This window comes from Labeo rohita, unplaced genomic scaffold (genome assembly GCF_022985175.1).
Source record: "Labeo rohita strain BAU-BD-2019 unplaced genomic scaffold, IGBB_LRoh.1.0 scaffold_30, whole genome shotgun sequence".
NCBI lineage: Eukaryota > Metazoa > Chordata > Actinopteri > Cypriniformes > Cyprinidae > Labeo > Labeo rohita.
The window spans coordinates 747,004-768,224 of NW_026129217.1; the positions used below are offsets into that span (position 1 = coordinate 747,004).

The 21,221-nt window shown below is 38.3% G+C and overlaps 2 protein-coding genes across 2 annotated transcripts in view; one reads left to right on the top strand and one right to left on the bottom strand.

Annotated features, from left to right (window-relative positions):
* Positions 1-21,221, bottom strand: part of LOC127160213 (uncharacterized) — a 522,769-nt gene that overhangs the window by 189,012 nt on the left and 312,536 nt on the right. The gene's annotated exons all lie outside the window — the stretch shown is intronic.
* Positions 716-10,646, top strand: LOC127160203 (tripartite motif-containing protein 16). Its single transcript, XM_051102858.1, has 6 exons — positions 716-1,370; positions 3,124-3,219; positions 3,314-3,547; positions 5,796-5,943; positions 6,083-6,130; positions 6,610-10,646. Exons 1-6 carry the CDS (start codon positions 798-800, stop codon positions 7,146-7,148), a joined length of 1,638 nt encoding a protein of 545 aa, XP_050958815.1. The 5' UTR covers positions 716-797; the 3' UTR covers positions 7,149-10,646.

Below are 21,221 nucleotides of genomic sequence, written 5' to 3' on the forward strand. Positions count from 1 at the left end.
ATTGCTAACCAGCACATTATTAGGAAAAGTGATTGCAGAGATTCATAAAAAAAAATCTCATACTCACTTCTGCTGTAAGTGAAGCTGGATCATGAATGATTTGCGTGAACATACACGGATATATGTAGATCGGGAGTCACATTCCCTTCACAAACAAACGTAATCTACTGCATCTTCAGCAGCTCAGATGTCGGGAGTAAATGACGACCACTATGTTCATTATTACATCCAGCAACACAACACCTCAATCACTCAATCGGAGATATTCTTGTCTAACTTACATCCCTGCTCTGGCATTGAAACAATGAAGGTCAGACTGTTACAGCTGATCTGAGGTAAGACGCCACAACGACAGGCATCCGAGTACGGCTCGATTTGAAAAAGAGAATATTATTTTTGCAGATTAATTAAAAAACACTGCATGGATTTTTAGCACTATAGGGTAAATTTTTACATACACTGCCAACACACATTAACAACATGAAAAAGTGAACTTTGCATCCGATGACCCCTTTAATACAGCATTATTTTACTCTTTAATACAGAGCACTGCAGAGGCATACCTGAGCCTCTCCAGTCACAGGCTGTTCTGAGAGGCCAGGCACAAAGGGTACATTGCCAATCATGTTACCCACAAGATAACTCAAAATGAGGCTATTTTACACACTTGCAGACACAGGTTTTGCACACATCACTCAAACACAAAAACAGGAAACAGGAATCATGTGACCAGACAAACTGAAACTTAAGTGTGGTTGAGCTGTTGTGTGTTTGTGTCTCTGTATTCATGCTGTAAAATGGCAGAAGCCAGATTTTCTCAGGATGAGTTCCTGTGTCCAGTGTGTCTGGATCTCCTGAAGGATCCAGTGGCCATTCCCTGTGGACACAGTTACTGTAAGAGCTGTATTACAGGCTGCTGGGATCAGGAGGATCAGATGAGAGTCTACAGCTGCCCTCAGTGCAGACAGACCTTCAGTCCAAGACCTGCTTTAGCTAGAAACACCATGCTGGCTGAAGTGGTGGACAAACTGAAGAAAACCAAACTTCCTGCTGACTGTTACGCTGGAGCTGGAGATGTGGAGTGTGATGTTTGTACTGGAAGAAAATACAAAGCCGTCAAGTCCTGTCTGGTGTGTCTGAACTCTTACTGTCAAACTCACCTTGAACAACATGAGAGTTGGTTTAAAGGAAAGAGACACAATTTGACTGATGCCACTGGACGACTGCAGGAGATGATCTGCCACGAACATGAGAAGCTCCTTGAGGTTTTCTGTCGCACTGATCAGGAGTTTATATGCATGCTGTGTACGATGGATGAACATAAAAACCACGACAATGTATCAGCTGCAGCACAGAGGACAGAGAAACAGGTATGAATGGCTTCTGTTCTATGTAGATTAATCAATGCCTGTCCTCATGTAAATTAATATGACTGATTCCCAATCACATTTTGTAACTAACAGATGTTATTAGGGGCTTTCACACAGCGTAGTTCTAGGAATTAACCCTCTATGAGACTTGGGACTAATCATTTTCCAAAATTTTCTGACCTTTTTTTAGTAAGTAAGTTTTTAGTGTAAATTATTTTTGGCAAATTGTCAGAAATGTCACAAAAAATCAAATGCATTTTCGCTATATGAAAAGAAGTAAAAATGTCTTACATTAAAAAAAACAGCAACAACAAAAAAACATTAAAAATATTTATGAACATTCAGTTTTTTTCTTGTACTGCTATATTTGATTTGGAACTCAATGTCTAAAACCTGACACAAATCCAGATGCAGTTTCACTGCCTTGAAACCATGTCTTAGTGTTTCAAAAGCACTGAAACAACTTTAACATTTTAACATTTCATCTTTTAATTTGAAATCAATCATAGCACAAGTGAAAGTCAACAAGATTCTTCTTTTTCAATGTACTCCACACATTCCACCCATAAACAGATTGTGTAGTCATCATTAGAGCATCATTGCCTGTCAGTATAGTAATGCTTATAGACAATGGCATCTTTCCTGACCTCTGGTTGTTGTATGGGTCATATTTTTCAAACTGGCATACAATAATGTACCCAAATGCTTGACTTCCACAACAACCTATTCTTCAGTCTCATTGCTCAAGATGCCGGTTAGAATGGAAATATATGATTGCAGCCACTGATCTATATACTGATCACTCATTGTGTCCGTAACTGCCGTTAAACGGGTTTTAAAAAGTGGAGGGGACATGTCCCCCTGTCCCCAGTGGAAATCCAGTGGTTTGATGTTCTGATCGAAGCTGAAGAGCGGTGTTTTGCCCTGCAACTATGCAGCCACACAGTCACCCAGTTGCCCTGCTGCATGAGCTCCACAACCAGAACCGAACAATGTACGTGACTCCCTGAGCTAGTCGCATCCAAAGCCGTATCTAAGGCCTTCACATTCTCACTATCCTCAATTAAAGTTTGAATGTGTGTCTCTAGTCCTGAGATCTTCTCTGTCAGCCTAACTTTTTCCCTGCATTTATCACATGTGAATCCCTCACCGTTGACAGAGAAAGCTACATGTGGCAAGCAGTGCAAGTGACAATAACAGGAGAAGCCATTACTCACCGTGATTGTAGAATGATTCTGAATCACCACAGTTGTTTGATGGACTAGTGAAAAACGGACCAAGAGAGAAAATAAACAGAGCAAGACAGAGAAAAAGAAGCAGCAGTTGGAGTTGTGCTTGTTATGGGTTGCGTAATAACGGAGACGGAACATAAACGCATAAATTACGCAATTTATAGAGCAAAAAAAGTGTTCAGCAAAAAGTGGGGCTAAGAGAAAAACATGAACATTGAGACCACAGGTAAAAGCCATTATCGCTGTTTTCCACTTATGTTACTGATAGTTCCTATATCTCTGGATTAGACCCTACTCTGAAGTAGTAGCTAATTTAGTTCTCATAAATTGAGTTCCTATAACTAATATCATTCTGTTATATACTGTATACTGATCCAATAATTATTTCTTTATCATATAGAGCCGCAGCTATTACTGAGCAGAAACACTGTCAGTGTGAAGCTCTACATCTGTGTCAGTTTCACTTTTATTATGGTGACAGAAGTATAATATAACTGCTGTTTTATTCGTTTGTGCTCCAGAAGCAGCTGAAGGAGATGCAGAAGACATTCCAGCAGAGAATCCAGCAGAGAGAGAAAGATCTTCAGCAGCTGAGAGAGGCTGTGGAGTCTCATAAGGTGAGTCTGGAGAAGAAAAGTTTGTCTCAGTCTCAGTTCAGACTCTTCAGACTTTCAGTCCCACTGAAGCCTAAATCACTGTGTGTCCTAACAGCGCTCTGCACAGACAGAAGTGGAGGACAGTGAGAGGATCTTTACTGAGCTCATCCGCTCCATTGAGAGAAGCCGCTCTGAGCTGATACGACTGATCAGAGATCAGGAAAAGGCTGCAGTGAGTCGAGCTGAAGGACGACTGGAGCAACTGGAGCAGGAGATCAATGATCTGAGGAGGAGAGACGCTGAGCTGGAGCAGCTTTCACACACACAGGATCACATCCAGTTCCTGCAGGTAACACAGATCTAGAAGAACAGGGCCCATATTCACAAAACATTTTATCTTACCACTAAGTGTTCTCCTAAATAGCGGGAAATGTTTTTAGCTAAGAGTTTTCTCTTAAAACCTATTCACAAAGCTGCTGAGACAAACTTTTACTAAGGAACAGAAAGTCTTACAGGAGAAGTCCACTTCCAGAACAACAATTTACATATAATTTACTCACCCCCTTGTCATCCAAGATGTTCATGTCTTTCTGTCTTCAGTCATGAAGAAATTATGGTTTTTGAGGAAAACATTTCAGGATTTTTCTCCATATAATGGACTTCAATGGTGCCCCGATTTGAACTTCCAAAATGTAGTTTAAATGCAGCTTAAAAGGCTCTAAACGATCCCAGCTGAGGAAGAAGGGTCTTATCTAGTGAAATGATTGCTAGATTTTTTTCGAAAAATTAAAAATTTTATACTTTTTAAGCACAAAAGCAGTTGTGGTATTCACTCCTCCCACCGACAATCCCTGTTGGACCTAAGACTCAAACCTGCAACCTTCAGGTTAGAAGTCAGAATCTCTAACCATTAGGCAACGACTGCCCCCAATTTATTATTATTAATCACTCATTAGGCACTTTATTTTTACTTTTTGAACAATTTTTTTTTCCATTTTTATTGAAAATAAATGCCTTTCCAGTGTGATATGTCATGGAAAAAGGGAGTAAAGTGAGCTTGGCAAAAGGTGGATTCTAACTTGTCATTTGACAACCATACTGTCTACTGCCTATGCCACCAAAGACATTGGATCATGGGTGTCTTTTTTCATCTTGTGTGGCCCAACCATGCATTGGTGGGCGAGGCTAGTGTAAAAAGCCTTTGCCAACAAGACACGCTATTTTACACTTATTGTAAATAGACACTCCAATAAAGAAATGTTAATATTACACTGTCAGATATATAGTTGTTTACAGTTCAGTGTCAATATTCAATACTCAATCAAAAAAAACAGCCTTCAAATAATAAACAATATATATATAAATACCAAAGTCAGTGTTGCAGGGTTTAAAATGTTAGTTTCAGCCTACCCCCATAGCTAAACATGACCACTTAAAAAATTATAATATAAAAAGATAAAAAAAAATAAATAAATAAAAAACAATGCTGCCGATTATGAAATATGAGTGTGTGTGTGTGTGTGTGTGTGTGTGTGTGTGTGACAAATCAGGACACAAATTTGTATAATGACATGGTTATGACATGGGTATTACAAGGAGAGGGTGACTTATAAGGACATTGCCAAATGTCCCCATTTTTCAAAAGGCTTATAAATCATACACAATGAGTTTTTTGTTTTGAGAAAGTAAAAATGTGCACAATTTCCTGTGAGGGCTAGGTTTAGGTGTAGGGTTGGTGTAGGGCAATAGAAAATATGTTTTGTACAAAACCATTAGTCCTATGGAATGTCCCCACAATTCACAAAAACAAACTTGTGTGTGTCTGTGTGTATGTGTGTGTGTGCACATGTGCTTAATACCTCTTATTATTAATTGTTATTATTAATTGTTCATTAACTATAATAGTTTGCAAATAATTTACAAGTGCTTTGTTGTTGTATACTTATAAAATATTATCTTAATTTAAGAGACATGGTGGTATATTACTGAACTTTTGATTTTATTTCCACGTGAATGGAACACTCCTTATGGTTTCTGGACAGGTTTTTTTTTATTGGCCATAACAGCCAACCCAACACTTTCACTATTTTGCTGTTGCTCTCATTTATTTTTTAACTTTAGATTTATGATCACAGTCTTTCTAATAACATTTAAAAAATTATATGTTTCTTATGCTAATATTCACCTGCTTAAATGTTCTTAGCATGTTTATGCACTTATGTATTTATTTTTTTGCTAAAATGCAGTGTCATTATATTACTGTGTTAATGGGAGTGATGAGGCGCTCATTAAACCTCCAGCTGGTGATGCTTTAGTTCACATGTGTTCACAGCTCTAAATGTGACACCATTGATGTGCTTGATCTGTTACGTTATTGGCAGATGATTTATCATATAAATGATTTCTAAGAAAGTTCACATATAGTGTAAATAGCAAATGCTAGAATTTGTAGCTCAAATGTCATTTAATGAATATGAGAAGAAGTGCTGGACTGAAATGAGTCACTAAAGATCAACAAGAGCTGTTAAAGTCTGACAGTAGTGCAGGTAATTGTGTGAAGTGTGGAGCTGATGAGTTTTGATTTCTGTTTTCTATAGAGTTTCCAGTCTCTCTCAGCACCTCCTGAATCTACAGACGTAAATGACAATCCCTTCAGTTCTCTCGTCTCTTTTGATGATCTGAGAGAATCTGTCCGTCAGCTGAGAGACAAACTGGAGGAGGAGCTCAAGAAGATCTCAGACAAAGGTAAAGTCCTGGAGATTAATCTGCTCTCAGAAACGAGTCCATCATCATCTCGTATCATGAAGAACATCATATTAGAAATGTCATAGAAATGGATGCAGTATAATAGAATCACACTGTTCATGTCTGTCGATTTCCACAGTCACATTCACCAACGTTGTTCCCAGGACTAGGAATGACTTCCTACAATGTAAGTCATTAATAAAACAAGCAAAAAAATGTAATGAGTGTGTTCGTGTTCCTCTTGTAGCAGGTGAAAGAAAACATGACAGAAGAATTTTATAATTGATCAGGATATCTGGTAAACTGCACTTTATATGTAACATGAAGAGGAAGAAAGAAAAGGGTGAATGTGTAATAGTGTAGTGAAAACTGAAGTCAGTATAGCGGATCATTCTTAAGAGCTAAATCGCCTCAAAGAATATCAGAAATGTCCTTTTCTGATATTCTCAGAGGTGACTGGGTTCCCAACAATGATCCGCTATACTGACTTCAGTTTTACATGCAGTATTAAAGTAGATTTCACACAGTACAATTAATACAAAGCAATTGTGTGGTTTTAGCTCAATTTAATGAAGCAAATTTTACGAGCAGCAAAAATCCATTGTACATTGAAAAAAAACAGACAGATTCATAATTCCTGATTCTGGTGTGTTTTCTTTCCATCAGATTCCCATCAGCTCACTCCGGATTTGAACACAGTAAATAAAAAAATCAGTCTGTCTGACAATAACAGAGTGATTACTGTCTATCGCACAGAGACTGAGCCTGAGCCTCAGCAGTATCCTGATCATCCAGACAGATTTAGTTTCTGGGAGCAGCTGTTGTGCAGAGAGAGTGTGTGTGGACGCTGTTACTGGGAGGTTGAGTGGAGCAGTTTAGTGTTAATATCAGTGTCATATAAGAGCATCAGGAGGATAGGATTGTGGAAAGAGTGTCAGTTTGGATGTAACGATCAGTCCTGGTGTTTGATCTGCTGTTCGGACAGTTACACATTCAGACACAATGACAAAAGGACTGTTTTCTTTGGAATGCCCAGCAGGTGTCGTAGAGTAGGAGTGTATGTGGACCACAGTGCAGGAACTCTGTCCTTCTACAGCGTCTCTGACACAATGAGCCTCATTCACACAGTCCAGACTACATTCACTCAGCCGCTCTATCCTGGGTTCGGGTTTGAAGTTTATTATGGAAGAGTTAAACTGTGTTGATGAATCAGAATAGAGTTATGCGAAATTCTACCCAAAATACTTTGACATCTCACTGTTACTGATTTATCATGTAGTTCAGAGTGACTTCTGAATGAATTCATCATTTATGTAGTTGTCATTTGATTTACCGTGTATCCGGAAAGTATTCACAGCGTTTCACTTTTTCCACATTTTGTTAATGTGGAAAATTCTATTCTATTTCAAATTCTATTCTATTTATTTTATTAAAAAAAAAAAAAAAAAAAATCACATGCACATAAGTTTTCACAGCCTTTGCCATGACACTCAAAATTGAGCTCAGGTGCATCCTGTTTCCACTGATCATCCTTGATATGTAGGTGCACTCATGCCATACCAGAATTCCCGTAATTACGAGATTCCGACCTGTAAAAACCGTTCACGTCCTTGTAGAACTCGTAATTACAACTTGTGAACTGGGTGTCTTGTGAGAGCGACGACTTGTACCACATGACTGCTGTACCAACGTAGGCTCTGTTTAGGCGTTGAACGTCACATTGTTATCTTAAAATTACGGTAATTACAATATGGCGTGAACACAGCATGTTTCTGCAACTTGATTGGAGTCCACCTGTGGTAAATTTAGTTGATTGGACATGATTTGGAAAGACACACACCTGTCTATATAAGGTCCCACAGTTAACAGTGCATGTCAGAGCACAAACCAAGCCATGAAGTCCAAGGAATGGTCTATAGACCTCTGAGATAGAACTGTATCAAGACACAGATCTGGGAAGGGTACAGCACACAGCAAGAGTGGCTATTAGACAACTCTGTGAGAGTTCCTGAGTGGCCCAGCCACAGCCTGGGATTGAACCCAATCAAATCTTTCTGGAGAAACCTGACAATGTCCGTCTGTCCCCATCCAACCTGACAGGGTTTCAGAGCATGGTTAATTTCGCCAACAAAAACGATGACGAAAAATATTGGTTAGCAGACATTTTTTCTGTGACTAAGACGAGACGTTGACGAGCTAAAACTAATATCTAATGAAAAAACTATGACGAAATTTATGATGTGTCTTCGTTAACATGACGAGACGGGACCTAGAATGTTATTTGAGGACTATCGGACAATAAAAATACATCCTATAGGCTAAGTTAACTGTCTTGTCTTTCAAAATGTGCGTCCCTGTCATTGGATCATAAGGGGCGTTTGCATATCTAGTCTCAGTATGACAGCCGCAGTGGACAGATAGGCTACCAAAATGCAAACTAGCGATCTGAAACAATGGCCTCACCACCCAAAAGATTAGGGATAGGTGACCAGACATCTCGTTTTTCCTGGGTGTCACAATTTGTTGTTGATTAACTTGAAGTTAGCGAAGGCGGATAGGCAGAATCGCACTGACAGAAGCACTCTCTCTCGTGTACACTCCACTTCTTCAGTTCTCAGTGCTCAAACACACACAGTAGTCCAAATGTCTATCGTGTTGAGTATCTCACGTAAATACAGTCAGTTATAGCATAAGTAAATGTAAACAGCTGGGTGAAACCGTGAAAACTGAATATGTGTCAGTATTACATGCATTCCATCTTAAAGGGACAGCATTCCTAATTAAATACTAGATGTTAAATAAATGTATACATGTTAAATAAATGAAATCTGAAAAATGAGTTTAATTTATCTCTCTACCCAGAAATGAAAATTGTCATAATTTATTCCAGTTTTTCTAAATTCAGTCCTTGATTCAAATGTCTAATAAGCTTAATTGATTTGGTCTAAATAGAGAAGAATCAATGACTATTTTTGTTTTAAGACTATAAAATAGCTACCAAAATAAATGCTGGTAACTGCAGTGTGACTAAAAGTAATGACTAAAAGTTGACAAAAATATAATGACTTTTTGTAGACTAAAACTAGATTAAAAGTATGAAAGACTAAAATGTGACTAAGACTATTAATCATTTTCATCTCAAAATAAAGACTAAGACTAAATCAAAAATGCCTGTCAAAATTAACACTGCTTCAGAGGTGAAGAGGTGAGGAGAGGAATGGCAGATAATTACCGAATTGTGATAATCAAAGCTTGTCGCTCTCAGGGGTTGTGTGCGGGAAGGAGGAGCAGGGACGAGGAAATAATACAAAACATGCTTTTAATATAAAAATCCAAAAGGGGAACAGGAACAAACTGTAACAGCAGGAAAACCACACGACGGAAAAATAACATAAAGCGACATTAAAAACGGACAAAGAAACAAGGAGCTGAATCAAACTTAAATAGGAGTGCTAATTGGACATGGACAGGTGAGAGTAATTAACCAATAAAGCCATAACAAGAAATGGAACAGGAAAGACCAAATAAGGGCACAGAGGGAAAAACCAACGAAAACAGTCCACAGGGATGTGACAGTCGCATCATACCCAAAAACATTTGAGGCTGTAATTGGTGCCAAAGGTGCTTCAACAAAGTATTGCGCAAAGGCTATGAATACTTACGTACATGTGATTTTATTTCTTTATTTTTTTTATTTGTAATAAATTTGCAAAGATTTCACACAAACTACTTTCACATTGTCATTATGGGTATTGTTTGTAGAATTTGGAGGAAAATTTTGAATTTAATCCATTTTGGAATAAGGCTGTAACATAAGAAAATGTGGGAAAAGTGAAGCGCTGTGAATACTTTCTATATGCACTGTAAGTCTGTGGCTTTGCAGTACAACTTGACTTAGAAATGAAACTGTCAATGGAAAGGAAAGAAACTAAGTAAAAGAAAAAATAGTAAAGCAAAATGATCAGTTGTTAGATAACACGAATGGCTGGCTGGTCTTATGCCAACTTTTTCTTCTGAGCCTGAAATGAGTTGAGTTGAGCTCTCATCTCATCATCTGGTCCTGGTTCTGAGCTTTGCTTGAGCTTTGATGAGCAAGCATCCAGTCATCCTTTTCTTTTTCTTTTTTTAAACTTTTTTTTAACCAATTTGGTATCATGGTGTGACTATTTCTCCTCCCACATGATATAATCCTATTTAGTCACATGGGCTATTACTTTCCCACTTATAGCAGAGAACATTTTAGAAATACTTTTTATAATGTGAATACAATACATTTTTTACCAGCATCATTAAAGAAAAAAAAAAAGAGTCATTCACTCATACTAAACACGATACACTTCCAATAAACCATTAAATTGTAGCAATTGCATGAATTATGTTTGAGCATGTTAGTCCACATGTGTAAATTGCAGACTTGATATATAGTTTGAGATTTGATCATCATTTGGGGTGATCTGAACACTAAGTACATCACCGTTGTAACAGATGAGGCTTATAACCATTAAGCCATCCACCAATGGAAGCCCTCTCTTGAATACTGATGCACCATTTCTTCCTGTTCCTACTTCCTGTTTGTCACATGTATTTAAGGCCTTGATGTACCTGTATTCACTGTTAAGTATTGTGAGTTTTCCCACAGCCTTACTGAGTGTTTTCATTACCTGTTGTTTTGATTCACATTTCATGACTATTGTGCCTGTCTTTTGGAGTATTGTCCTGTTTTGTTTAACTCATTTTGACTTGTTTATTTGGTTCTGCAATAGGAAAAGTAAATAAAACAATCATTTTTTGTTTAAATTCTCTTTCTAAAATGAAATTGAATTGACCCATCACGTAAGGCATTGATTTCATTATAATGCACTGAATTGAGAGCCATGTCTCATGAAAATGCATATCTATAGCCCAATTTTCTGTTTCTATTTAGTGTGCTGTTCATACGTTGAATTTGACTTTGGCGTGCATATGATATACATGTGTTTGGTGTGCATATAATACACAGTTTTTGTGTGCACATTATATGCAGCTGTAATCCATTACATATCATCGGCAAGTCCATTTCTGCATATAAATAGTAACCTACGGCAAACAGAAAATCGTGCTATTGATACACATTTTCATGAGATCTGGTGACAACTGCTGATGAGACCGACTCTGCTTGCATTTATTCATGTGACTGGTCAAGATAAAAGGTGACCCCTCCTGGTAGTGGGATTTATAAAGTGTCATTTCTAATCACCCATACACTGATGCTTTAACTCTGAGTACCGGCAAAATGTCAGAAGTGCTGGTACACACAAAAAAAGTGTTGGTATGCAAAAGGCTAAAATATAGAAGTGACACTACTGCGTAGTGGTGTGTACCGGCCTACTTCAAGCACTGGAATTGTAAAATTCAGTATTCAGGTGAAAGGGTATAAAATAGAATTGGGAATGGGCCTACGTCTGAGATGAAAAGGAACCACAGGACAGTAATGTTAAGTCAAAGGACAGTGATTTTGACATCCCAGATCCCAGTGAAAATGGAGTGCCGTCTGACACCTTGTTATAGAATAAAACTGAAAAAAGTAGTTTTACAGAGAAATACCATGTACTAAAGAAAGACACAAAGGAGATTATAGCAAGAAGTTTTTATTATGTAGCAAGAAGTGAACGTGAATGGGAAAGAATTTTCTGCTCCTGAATGTTTTGAGAAGGCTGCAGACTATCAAGAAAAAAGCAAATATAGAAAGATGTTGCATGTTCCATTGAAATTCAAAATTGTTATTTCTCCAAAAGACTGGAAGAAGATTGCACCACTGACAGATTGCAGAAAACTTAGTTTAGCTCCAACCCCAATTAGACACACATGAACTAGCTAATGAAGCTCTTACTACGCATACTCCATGCTGTGCTTTTCAGTTTACATACCAACATGTGCATTGTATAGGCCTCTGGAAAAGATGTGCCCTAGGTACAAGCAGTTTGCAAATTTCCCACTTGCAATGTACAGTACACTTTCACAATGCTGGGTCCATATTTCATCTCAAAACAAAATGCTGAGAAATGAGCATAACACTCCACCCCTAACTTTTTGGCTGATGCAGTTACAACAGAAACTGTCAAAGTATTCCAGCCTCAAAATTCATGAAGTGGAAACTTTGATGCAAGCTGTATTTTTAGCCTTTAAACAGCATCAAAACTGTGTAACATTATGGAATAAAATATTAACCAATGAAGAGGTATTATATGAATTCAATAATATATGAATTCAATTCATAGTCTTTTTTTAGCTCTTTGTTTAAAATAGTTTATTTCTTTTTTCTTTTTTTTATGAAACTTACCCACATTCAAGTGTTTAAAAAAGAATGCATGAAGCTACGTTCAGTGTCTCCGTCCAATGATACAAAGCAGATTGACCAAGTTCTGAGTCTCTAGCCCAGAGAGGCAGAAGACACACAGACATTTGCAAAAAGGTTAAGCTCCGGCGAGCAAACCTTCACTTCAGGTACTTTCGCTTGCGTGTTCCAGATCTTAGGACCCTTTGGTGCTCCAGGAGATCAGCATCCTACAGCGCTTCATCTTCAAGGCTGTTGAAACAGATTCCTGCTCCTTTCCCCACTGTACTGCCACCAGCGCAACCAGTGGAAGAAGTCGCCGCCACCGGACTGCTCACTCAACCACAGCGAACGTAAATATCACTTCCAGACCTCTTCCAGAGACCTTGGCATTGTTGTATATTATCAGTATATGATTTTGTAATTTACATTAGATATTATTGGTTGCATTTGATAACAAATAATTGCTAATTTATTTGTTTGATGCATAATAAGGTTCTTCACCTTATTTGTTTCAGAGTAGCAGCAGTTTATCTTTCCAGATAATGTAAACTCTGACATAGCAACACCCAACATAATCACTTGATTTTTATGCATCTTATGCACTTTATTCCTTTTTCATTCATGGTATTCATTTAGTAGTTGTTGATTACTCTTGTTTATCTTCTGTTAATAAAATCTATTTTATTGCTATTTTATTATTTTATTACTATTTTATTATTAACTTGTGTCTTCATATGTTTTGTATGTTCATATATTTATATAACAAAATATATACAAATTAATACCTAAACAGGGACACAGTAGTATACTTGATGTATGATGTAAAGTTCACTTAAATAAAACTTACAAGTATACTTGCAGTATAAAACTACGGTAACACTTTAGAATAGGGAACACACCCTAATAACTACGACTTTTCCCTTAAATTCCTAATTTGCTGCTTATTAATAGTTAGTAGGGTAGTTGTTAAGTTTAGGTATTGGGTAGGATTAGGGATGTAGAATAAGGTCATGTAGAATAAGGCATTAATATGTGCTTAATTAGTACTAATAAATGGTTTATATTCTAGTAATATGCATGCTAATAAGCAACTAGTTAAGAAACCGTAAAATAAAGTGTTACCAAAAGTGTACTAAAAATGCTACTAATCAGTTCATCAGTAAATCGGTTCAATCAGTATAGTTGATTGAACTATACTTCATGAGATGAAGTAGTGACTGAAGATTATCGGAAGAAGACCACCCTTTTATGAAGCCAACCTGGCCACTATAAACGATATAGGGTAAAATGCCCTCACTTCAGTCTTTTATACAGCTGGTGGATCCCAATGTCTTGTGACGTCATGAGGTCAGGAAATCCCCTCAGAAGTTACTTACATAAGGCCTTCCATTTTCTCAGGTTACTTCTTTGGGATTTTTTGCTCTGCTGTCTTTTACACTAAAACACACCAGCTGGGGTAATGCCCACCTTCGTTTTTCTTTAAAGCTCTTGCTAATACATGTTAGAAACATTTTCTTAATAAATGTTTAAAACAAGTGTGGTGTTTTACTTAATAAACCACTTTCTTAATAAAACAAATACAATATGAGGCTTTTCAAGGAAATAAACAAAGTAATACAGCATTAGACATATTATATTAACTAAATACATTAAACAATGGGGCTGGGTAATTGTATTCCTCTGCATATTACACAACAAACAAACTGCTGGTTCGTTTGGCCAGAGGAGAACTGGCCCCTCTACTGAGCTTGGTTTCTTCTTGGTTTGCCTTTTGGCATTATTGACACTACTTTCCTATTTAATACTGTAAAGCTGCTTTGACACAATCTCTATTGTAAAATGTGCTGTATAATTAAAGGTGACTTGACTTGACTTGACTTGAGAAGTGGCACTACAAAAAACAAGTGTGTCGTTTTAGCCTCCACCATGCAGATGCTTGGCCCACCATTGAGAGATCCTTTAGCAATTTGAAAATGCAACGCCAGTCACTTTTTTTCAAGGCCCTTAAAGTAAAGTCAGAATTTTCTCCAGATGTCATCTGCATCACAAATGGCATCATCGTGGAGCCAGAAGGACAACGTAAATGTGATGATCCTGATGACCTGCAAGTGGGAGACACAGAACACACAAGAGACAGCTTCAATTCTACTCCAGATGATGATGATGATCTTCCTCCAGCCATAAAATGTCTTGATTATTTACAAAATCTGTTGAAATGCACAACCAGTTACACAATATAGTTTGGAGGGAAACCAAACATCATATTCTTATTTACTGAATCCCGCTGTCTAAGTTAATCTCTTGTTTACATCATATTTACACCTAGATTTATGATGAGAGTTTTAGCGAGAGTGCAGAATTCAATCTTTTTCAAGCACTTTTCAAACCTTTAAGACACTGTCAAGAGGAAAATGAGAAACAAGAGACCAAAAAATGCAGATGAGCTAAAGGCCACTGTCAAAGAAATCTGGGCTTCCATACCACCTCAGCAGTGCCATAACTGATCACCTCCATGCTACGCCGAATTGAGGCAGTAATTAAAGCAAAAGGAGCCCCTACCAAGTATAAAGTACATATACAGTAAATCAACATACTTTTCAGAAGGCCAACAATTCACAAAAAAAAAAAAATATATATATATATATATATATATTGATCTTATGAAGTATTCTAATTTGTTGAGATAGTGAATTGGTGGGTTTTTGTTAAATGTGAGCAAAAATCATCACAATTAAAAGAACCAAAGACTTAAACTACTTCAGTCTGTGTGCATTTAATTTTTTTGTTTTTGTTTTTGTTGTTTTTGAACATTTTTTTTATTACATTTTTCAATAAAACAACAGTAGTGGTACAGGTATCTCATAACAACAAGCAACATTTTGTTAGACATTCAAATGCATATAAATGCTTAAGAGCAAAGACAAAAATAAATGAAAATTATAAACCAAATTTAGAAAGACATTGTGTACCCTCAAGAAAGTTCCAGAGAGAGGACCAAATTTGCCAGAACACCTCAGATCTTTGATGTAAATCATAAGTTAATTTTTTCAGTAGTAAAAGTGTGGTCATCTGACTCAACCACATACTGGCTGAATGTACCTGAGCAGTTGACCATAATAATAGTATACATTTTTTGACCAAGTATATACAGAAATTCAGTACGCAATCTTTATTACAATCAAGACACAGTTCCACTGTACAGTTCAGAAGGTATACTTTTGGTGACAAAGCAAATGTCTTTCCAATTATTTTTTGAATAATTTTGTGAATCTCTTTCCAGTACATTTTGATTTGTCACAGTCCCAAAATACATGCATCACTGTGCCAATCTCTAACTTACATTTAAAACATAGCTGAGAAAAATTCTATGGAGGCGAAATGAGGTTAAATAAATCCTGTGAATACATTTAAAGTTTTGTTCGTGAACCGAAATTGAAGCACTTTTGGGAAAGATATTTAAGCAGACAGATAGCCACTCCTCATCACTGAAAATAGACCCCAAGTCCTTTTCCCATATCATCCTTAAAGAGTCAAAGGTTGAAGGACCAACATTAGACAGCACTGCATATAATTCAGAGTACATGAAGAAAAAATCTGTTTTTCTATTTTAGTAAGATCAAATTGTGTATTACCTTCTTTTAACTGCAAGGGAACGAGACACTGCGTCCTCTAGAGGTCGCTATGGGGAACGCCTCTGCGTGACCGGTGTCCTGAAGCATACATCTAAACACGACAATAACATTGGCCGGCGACAGCCTATGACGTCACTACCGGCAAGACCACAGTATAAAGGGGTGCCGGAAGAACACGTCAGCCGCTTCTTCGTCTGATGCTTGCATCCGAAGCATGTCGAGGATTCTAGAGGATGCAGTGTCTCGTTCCCTTTTCAGGAAACCATGGTTACATACGTAACCTGAGACGTTCCTTTCCAAGGGAACTTCGAACTGCGTCCTGTAGAGGTCGCTATGGGGAACATAATGCCCATGCTGCCATGCTGAGGAGAGTGCATGCCAAGCACAAACCGAGCACTAAGTAAGTACCAACTCTACCAGGCTAAGAGTTGCCCCAAGGACGCCTAGACAGGTGTCAGTGACATTATCCCCTTCGGCCAAAGACCTGAGCTGCATACCCCAAGACTTACCTGTTAGGGGTCAGCTCTCAGAATGAGAGGGAATTCAGACGTTCAGTTTTAGGAGCTGCATGCTCATAGGTAACCACCGGCAGGAGAGCAACCGAACAGGGAGGCAGAGAGAGGCCTAACAGTTGAGGTTGCTGACTCACAAGGCTCTGGTGAGCGGAGAACTCAGCTCTCAGAATGAGAGGGAATTCAGATGTTCAGTTTTAGGAGCGGTATGCTCATAGGTGACCCTCAGAGTGAGGGGAGCACTGTAAAATTCAACCAGTAAGACAGCAACTGAACAGGGAGACTGAACGAGGCCTAACAAGTCTAAGGTTGCTGACTCACCGAGCTCTGGTGAGTGGAGAACTCAGCTCTCAGAATGAGAGGGAACTCAGACATTCGGTTTTAGGAGTGGCGTGCTCATCAGGGGCGGATCTACTGGGGTGGCAAAGGGTGGCAACTGCCACCCTAAGAAAAAGCTGTGCCACCCCACCTGCCACCCCAGAATTATCACAGAATAAATCTGAGCAGTGCTTCATGTGCTACTTTTCAGCTGCAGCGATGACAGCGTAATGCAAAATAATGGCAAAAACACGTCTTTCAATAAAATGTGCACAACAGTTGCACGCGCACGCAACACACCCAGCGTATTCAACTTCAAAAAATGACTCTTATGAACCGGTTCTTTTTGAGTCAAAAAACACAAAGTGCGGCCCAGTTCACTAACAATTTGTTTTACATTTGTTTGTGAATCACATAATTACTGCTTCTCGGCTAACTCAGAAGTCTCTGAAACATCTAATCTCGTCCCGATATGTCTGAGATTCATCGCGTAATTGTTTGGTGATCCGATTCTCTGACCAATCGCAATACGTTCATCATGGATATAGGCGTATCCGACAAAACAATAATAGCATGAAATCAATAAGAAGATGCCGATCACGAAACGAATAGCAGAGTTAGGTAAACATCTGGTCGTATTGCAGTTTTCTTGATTGTTAACACAATATAACTGTTGGCTTATATTCCCAAAACATTCATTCAGTGCTAAAAACAAAGACACATTTCTCAAAAAGTTTACCAATAAGTAAGTTAAACATTAAGTAGCAAAGCTGATGACACACCAACCAGTATCTCTGCATCCAACAATGGAGAGAGGAGAGAAATTAACGAATCATTTACATGAGTATTATACTTACACATACAGTATAATTATAGTACAGTACCGGTACATTGGATGATGGAAATTTCACTATTCAGTATGTACAGTAAACTGTAGTACATGTTGTACACCTTCAGACGTGTCACTGTCAAATTTTATTTGTAACCATTTTTTTAATGTGTAGCCTACTGCATTTTTGGAGAACTGAGAAATGACTACCCAGAGATATAGTCTTGTGTCAGGAGATCAAATAGTACTGTATACTCTAATGAAATATACTAATGAAATAAAGTACTGTATTGTGGTGCATACCAAGTTCATATACAGTTCTTTGTTATTTGAACTTTTCATCTGCTGCAAGATTACTTTACAGTAGAATTTTTTTTCCCCAAAAGTTAATTGCTGAATTAGCAATCTGTAATTTAATTTATGTTGTATACTGTAATAGACATTAAGTTGCAAATTAATTCCTAATAAGTTTTTTGTTAGTGTTATTGATTTCACGAGTGTTCACTGGGCAGGAAAGTCATTGTTGTATTTAAATTGTGTGTAATCATTTAAGAACACCTGTAATAACTAGATTGAAACGTTTGAAAAACATGTTTATGCTGGCTTGTCTTAAAACTTGTTTTAAAAAAAAAACATAAATAGTTTGGTCATTTACATGTTCTAGATGTTTGGTGAAGTGTTGCTAGTTGGTTGCTAGGATATTCTGGGTGGTTGCTAGGCTCTTGCTATGCAGTTTCTGGGGTGTTGCTAGATTATATGGTTGATAGTGTGTTTTGGGTGATTACAGACATTCCCACTTCTGTTAATAACAGAAAATCAAACACTGTTTCCAAAAGTGATCCAGTTTTAGTGCTTTGATATTTTAATATTTCTTTCTAATGTTAGGAAATGAACATTAAATCATCGACATTAACATCATAAACTTGCACTAAAACGTGATTTATACCATCTAAGTAGTAATTTAATAGAATCGCATGTCTACTTTAGTGATACAAGCTCAGAAACATTTACTGTATAACCTGTTGAAGTTTATATATATATATATATATATATATATATATATTGTTTATTGACTTGGTGCCATGATGGACATTGAAATGTTATTTATTTTGTATAGATAATTACTTAATGGTAATGCAATATTCGTGAACACAACTGTGTATGTCAGACTATAAATCACCAAAAACAATGCATGGGGGCTTTCTTTGGTGTTGCCACCCCTCATAGACCACATGCCACCCCTTTGCCACCCTAAAAAATATTTTCTAGATCCGGCCCTGGTGCTCATAGGTGACCCTCAGAGTGAGGGGAGCACTGCAAAGCTCAACCAGCAAGAGCGCAACCTAACAGGGAGGCAAAGAGAGGCCTAACAGCCTGAGGACGCTGACTCACAGAGCTCTGATGAGCGGAGAATTCAGCTCTCAGAATGAGAAGGAATTCAGACACTCAATTTTAGAAATGGTGTGCTCATAGCTGACCCTCTAGAGTGGGTGGAGCACTGCAAGGTCAACCATTCGGAGAGCAACCCATCAGGAAGGCAAGAGGGGCCTAACAACCTGAGGTTGCTGCTCAATGGAGCTCCAGGGAGTGCAGGGCCCGGTGGGAGGAGTCCTCAGATGCTTAACCAGGAACGGTAAGCCCAAAGATAACCCTCTAGGGTGAGGGAAGCATTTCCAGGCAAAAAGGATGAGCCTATTCAACTCGGTATAGTTGGATAAGAGTTCCTGGGAGCAGCGATCTCAGCCAATGGCTTAAGGCGTTCCCTACGACTCAAACTGGGAACAGGGAGGTGCATAGCTTGCCCTCACAGTGAGGGGAGCACACCTTAGCTCGACCAGAAGGCAGTCCATACATGCATGAAGAGCTACTGCTCCTGAGAGCCAAGCACTCAAGAAGACTTTCTGCAAAAACACCTCTCTCTTGCACCTCCGGGAAAGCAGTGTACTCAAGCCCACTCCATGGAGAGGCAATTCACTAGTTCGACCGTAAGGGCAGTGTGGAGGTAAATAGTGGAGCCCCTCAACACCTCAGCAGGAAGAGCTCACATGATGGTACATGATGGTTAAATGGATGACTTACATCTCAGGAACCCCCTCGAGGCGGGGCATGAGTCCTGGCTGGGGCAGCTCTTCAAAGCAAACCTCGGGCAAGATGTCAGGGAGCAAATCACAAAGCATATACTCCGGAAAACTCAGCTTGAACCAAGGACCCGTGAATCCTGGGGTTGCAGCGCTATACTGGGGACATGAAGGCAAAGGAGGCTCCCGCAGAAGCCTAGCAACTCTGCCGCATGATCCAGAAAGCATGAGGCCAAAGGTTATCACCCAGGCTGCATTCTGTACCGACTGATGAGAGCATCAGCACAATCAGTTGACAGATCGACTGGTCCATATAGCGCCATCGCAGCTCCTGCGCAGGTCCAACATAAGAGACTGCAAGTGCAGGAGGCTCATACCAACCCTGGAGACAGAAAGGGTGCTGGCGGCTTCTGTAAGCATCATACACAGCAAAATCCCCAGTGTTAATTTAACACTCTGAGTGTGGACACATATAGACACTGAAGCAGTGTTAAAGCTAACACTGAAGCAGTGTTAAAGTTAACGAGATAATTAGGTGATTAACGAACTGATGATTGATCATTATTGAAGACACCTGATGTTAATAAGCAGAATCACCAAAGGAGAAAACCAAAAATTTTAAGCAACCATTATAGTGGTCAGTGTTTGCATTAGTTGGGCTCTTGACCCTTAGATCTTTAATACAAGATTTTGTTTGGCTGCTGTATTTGAGTTAAAACAGCCAGACAAGCCAAAAGCTCAAGTCAACAGATGATTATGTTTTAACATATTCATTGTTTGACATAAATCACCTAGAGTTTAATCTCTAAGTTAGTTTTTTTTTTTTGGTTTGCTTATTATAATAGCCTTGACAATCCACAGAAGATCCAGCACTTCCTATACATTTTGGAAAGATTTATTTTACAACCGGTTTAAAAAAAAAAAAAGTATTTCACCTAGGCACACATAGACATCAAGAACCAGCCCATGAATCTCAACAATGGTGACAAACGGCATATTCAGATAAACAGATCAACTCTGAACTCTTATAATTTATTCATGCCGCAATGCATGATGGGAGTCATAGATGAGTAATGATTGGCTACAACACGCTTTTTGATGGTCACCGTTGTTGTGATTCTCACACTGATTCTATATGTCTGTGTGTCTAAATTAAGATCAACTTTTTTCCATCATCTGTCTGATTATGGCAAAACTGATTGATCTTTTGTTCATCTGTAAGGAAATTCTATGTCAAATACTCAAGTCACTATATGATGATTAAGTCAAGCACAGTCAATGCCATCTTATTGACTTTTGCTCTTGGCTTGTCTGGCTGTTATAACTCAGTAATTGCAGCCAAACAAGACCTAATATTGACGATTTAAGGGTCAAGAGCCCAACTAATGCAAACAATGACCACTATAATGGTTGCTTAAAAATTTTGGTTTTCTCCTTTGGTGATTCTGCTTATTAACATCAGGTGTCTTCAATAATGATCAATCATCAGTTCGTTAATCACCTAATTATCTCGTTAACTTTAACACTGCTTCAGTGTTTATATGTGTCCACACTCAGAGTGTTAAATTAACACTGGGGATTTTGCTGTGTAGA

What these genes read in the sequence shown, in the direction of transcription:
- LOC127160203 (XM_051102858.1), top strand. Translation starts at nt 798, where the DNA reads ATGGCAGAAGCCAGATTTTCTCAGGATGAGTTCCTGTGTCCAGTGTGT. An exon ending in AGGCTGTGGAGTCTCATAAG is followed by an intron (nt 3,220 to 3,313) that starts GTGAGTCTGGAG and finishes GTGTCCTAACAG; the next exon opens with CGCTCTGCACAGACAGAAGT. An exon ending in CAAGAAGATCTCAGACAAAG is followed by an intron (nt 5,944 to 6,082) that starts GTAAAGTCCTGG and finishes CGATTTCCACAG; the next exon opens with TCACATTCACCAACGTTGTT.